At 54.1% G+C, this 3,192-nt stretch overlaps 1 protein-coding gene across 1 annotated transcript in view; it reads right to left on the reverse strand.

Annotated features, from left to right (window-relative positions):
- Positions 1-3,192, reverse strand: part of INSR (insulin receptor) — a 34,982-nt gene that overhangs the window by 19,982 nt on the left and 11,808 nt on the right. The window contains exon 3 of the mRNA XM_010725063.3: positions 665-980. Coding sequence (XP_010723365.1) covers positions 665-980 — 316 coding nt within the window. The remainder of the gene's footprint in view (positions 1-664; positions 981-3,192) is intronic.

Here is a 3,192-nt window from a genome sequence, read left to right on the forward strand (position 1 = left end):
GATATACAGCTCAGCAACATCAATTATATAATTTCTTTGCTGAAAAAACCTGGGAACAAGTGGAACGGCTGCTCCCTGCTTTGACTCGTGCTACGGTTGTTTGTCCATTTCTGTCTGGCACAACCTGAACCTGCTCAATCAACGTAATTACGGGGATGAAGGACAGACATTCTAAGAACGGCCCAATCCAAACGCGCTGTGCTCTCATGATTAGACACAACTTCTCCCCATTCTGCTCAATAACAAGGCTTCCAGCTCTGAGGGCTGACTGCAGGGGAAGGCATGCAAGGCTGCTGAGGCCGCTCTGTTCTCCACTTCACATCTCTCCCTTTGTTACAGGAGGATCCCTCCGACCTGAGGACACTCCTCCCTCTCTTCCAGCCTTCCTCTCCCACTTTTTTTCCAGGCAGGACAGTGAGCAAGTGAGGCCAAATGAAGCAAGAAGAAACTCTTGGTGTGTAGTAGGTAAGCCTGTCTGCTTCTAATGGCTTCAATTAGCAAGGTATTAGTTTGCAAATCACCTTAAAATAGACCAGGTAACTGTCACAGACACTCAAACACCGAAATCTTGATCTCGACAGACGGCAAATCCTCCAAACCCAAACGAAAGCAAAGCGCAGGACACAGCACCAGGCCTACACCCAGCCTGCAGCCCCGCACTTACTTGCTGGAATTCATGATGTACCCCGACGGGCACTCGTGGACGCACTCGTTGTTGTGGATGACGTGGCAGCCCGACTCGCGGGCGCTCTTGCACTTGTTGTGCAGCTCCTGGCAGAAGCTGAAGGTGACGCAGCGCCAGCCCTCGAAGCGGTAGTGCCCAGGTGGGCACGTCTCCACGCACCTCCCGTCCAGGTAGAAGTTGCGGCACGCCACGCAGCGCTCCGCGTTGTTGGGCTCGGTGCAGTCCCCGAGGCACTCGCTGTGACAGCACTGCCCGTCCGACGTGCAGCCCTGGGACTTGCAGGCGGGTGGGCAAACTGCAGAGAGAGAAGGGACAAAGCTGAGCGCTGCGGGGATGAGATCAGCACAGCCCGAGCTGCGACCGCGCGCCGGCCCACCGCTGCAGCTCCCCCCGAAGGGCACAACTGCTGCACCTCCACTTCTCAATTGCAAATTCCACATCTGAAGAACATTCTGGGGGTGTGCTGGCATTAAACTTCATTCACGCTCATCTGCCAAAAAAGCAAACTGAGTTTTTCCACGGCCTCAGACCACAATAAATGAAGTGTACAGTAAGAAAAAAACACGAAGTATCCCAAAACCTTCCTCAAAAGAACGCAGATTAACTAAAGGAGCCACTGCTGTCCTCTATAGCCCCTCTCCCACGTAACACTTCTCCCCCACTTGCAGCTCCTCTCCCCCACAGCCCCACACAAACCGTGGCCGCTGGGTGCACGGCCCATTTCCCCTCCACGCAGTGCTGGAGGGGCTCACTCTGGGGAGGCTCCAGCCGTGCTGATGCACCACGGTGTTATTTTTAACTCCTGGCAGACGTGTGCCAGCACTCAGTTGGAGCGCAGCGTGCCAGTCCCGTGGCACTGCGTGCTGCTGAGGTCCCATCAGAGCAGCGGGGAAACGAAGCCCGTGCTGCAGGGCTGCAGAACTGAGCGCCTCGAGCAGCCGGTGCAACTTCGAGCAAACAGCAAAGGTGGGTGGGAGCAACTTCTGCTTCATCACTGCCAACGAATCCTTCGAAAAATAGGAGCTGGCTGCAACCGAAGCTCCATCCTAAGGTCGGTCTGACCCCGAACATCTGCTGCTCCCCCACCAGCCACACCACAGGTACTGTGCTGTGCATCCCCCAGGCCCACCTCTTAAGATGAAGCACAGAGGGCGTCCCAAATTCATTGTTTATGCAAAGCTCTCACCCTTCTCTAGCACCTTGGTCTCATTTTGTGAACTCATCTTAGAAATGGCAAAGGATCGAAATGTAGTGGCAAGGAAAGCGGCCTGCAGATGGTACTTCACAGCAGACCATACAAAATGAGAGGTTTCCTCCCAAACGATGGTCCTACACTCTTTATGAGGCTGTGGATGCAGCTCTGTCTGGCAACAGATGTCACGGCTGCAGTTTATTAGAGATATTGGCAACAGGAGGACGCAGACAGAAAATTCCAGAATTTCATCCAAAACGTCTATCAAACACTCTGATCGTAGGACGAAATCTCATGGTTGATGGGGGGGAGGGAGCAGACTGAGCAATTCCTCTGCAAAACCCGGAGTGGCACTGAGCACCTCCTCCGCCCCATGTCACAGCAGTTCTGTTTGCAATGGAAACCGATCTGCAAAGCGCTGTGCTTACTTACAGATCTTCAAACTCAGCTGCACATATTCACAGGGCAGAAACCATCTGAACTCTCAACTCTGAAGGCCTTTAGAAGGTACAACTATTTTTCAGTTGATCTGGATGTTTTTCTCTCTTTCCCGCTCTAAGAGCTCTGATGTTAAAAGACAGCCCGAAGACAGCCAGGAGCCAAAGCTCCTATTCCCTCCATCAGGTGCTCCATAACCGTCAGTCACTATTCTGTGCAAAAGCTCGGCACCGCAGACCCGAACAGACGACAAACTCTCAACCCAAGCACGCACAGTGGGATGCACCGCAATTTTTGAGCTCCAGAGAACCTCACAGAAACCTCTCCAGCATCCCTTTGCTCTCACGCACCCTTACAGCCCCCAGCCCAGGAGGAGGGCAGCAGATCCCTGCTGGGCCGGGGGAGCGCAGGCCCCAAGCTGTTGGTCGGGGCGGATCAATGTTTAACCAGCAGTGAGGGCTCTCTGCAGACCTGGGACGCAACGCGTGGTGCAAAGCCTTGTGACTGCAGATCCAGGCGGGCACTTCTGTGCACAGCTGAGGCCCAGCAAAGGGGGGCAAAGGCAGCCGAGTCAACGCAAAGGAATTCCCACCTGCAGGGCTCTCCCTTCTGGGCCTCAGGTGGGAGAGGAACACAGGGGAACTGTGAGCACAACCAGCACAAATGGACCAGCGCTGAGCAGGAGAGTCAATCAGCACTGGGCTGTCTGGCTAATTAACACCATTTGAACATCGAGGTGTGGTTAAAAGCACCTGCGTTAGGTCTTGTTTCTACCTCGCTGCTAACACAACACCAGCAAGAGAATGGTCAAAGTAAAATAAACTCTGGGTGAGCTCTGCTTTCCCTGTGGGCTGCAGGGGGGGGTTTGGGCTCCATC

Source organism: Meleagris gallopavo, chromosome 30 (assembly GCF_000146605.3).
Source record: "Meleagris gallopavo isolate NT-WF06-2002-E0010 breed Aviagen turkey brand Nicholas breeding stock chromosome 30, Turkey_5.1, whole genome shotgun sequence".
NCBI lineage: Eukaryota > Metazoa > Chordata > Aves > Galliformes > Phasianidae > Meleagris > Meleagris gallopavo.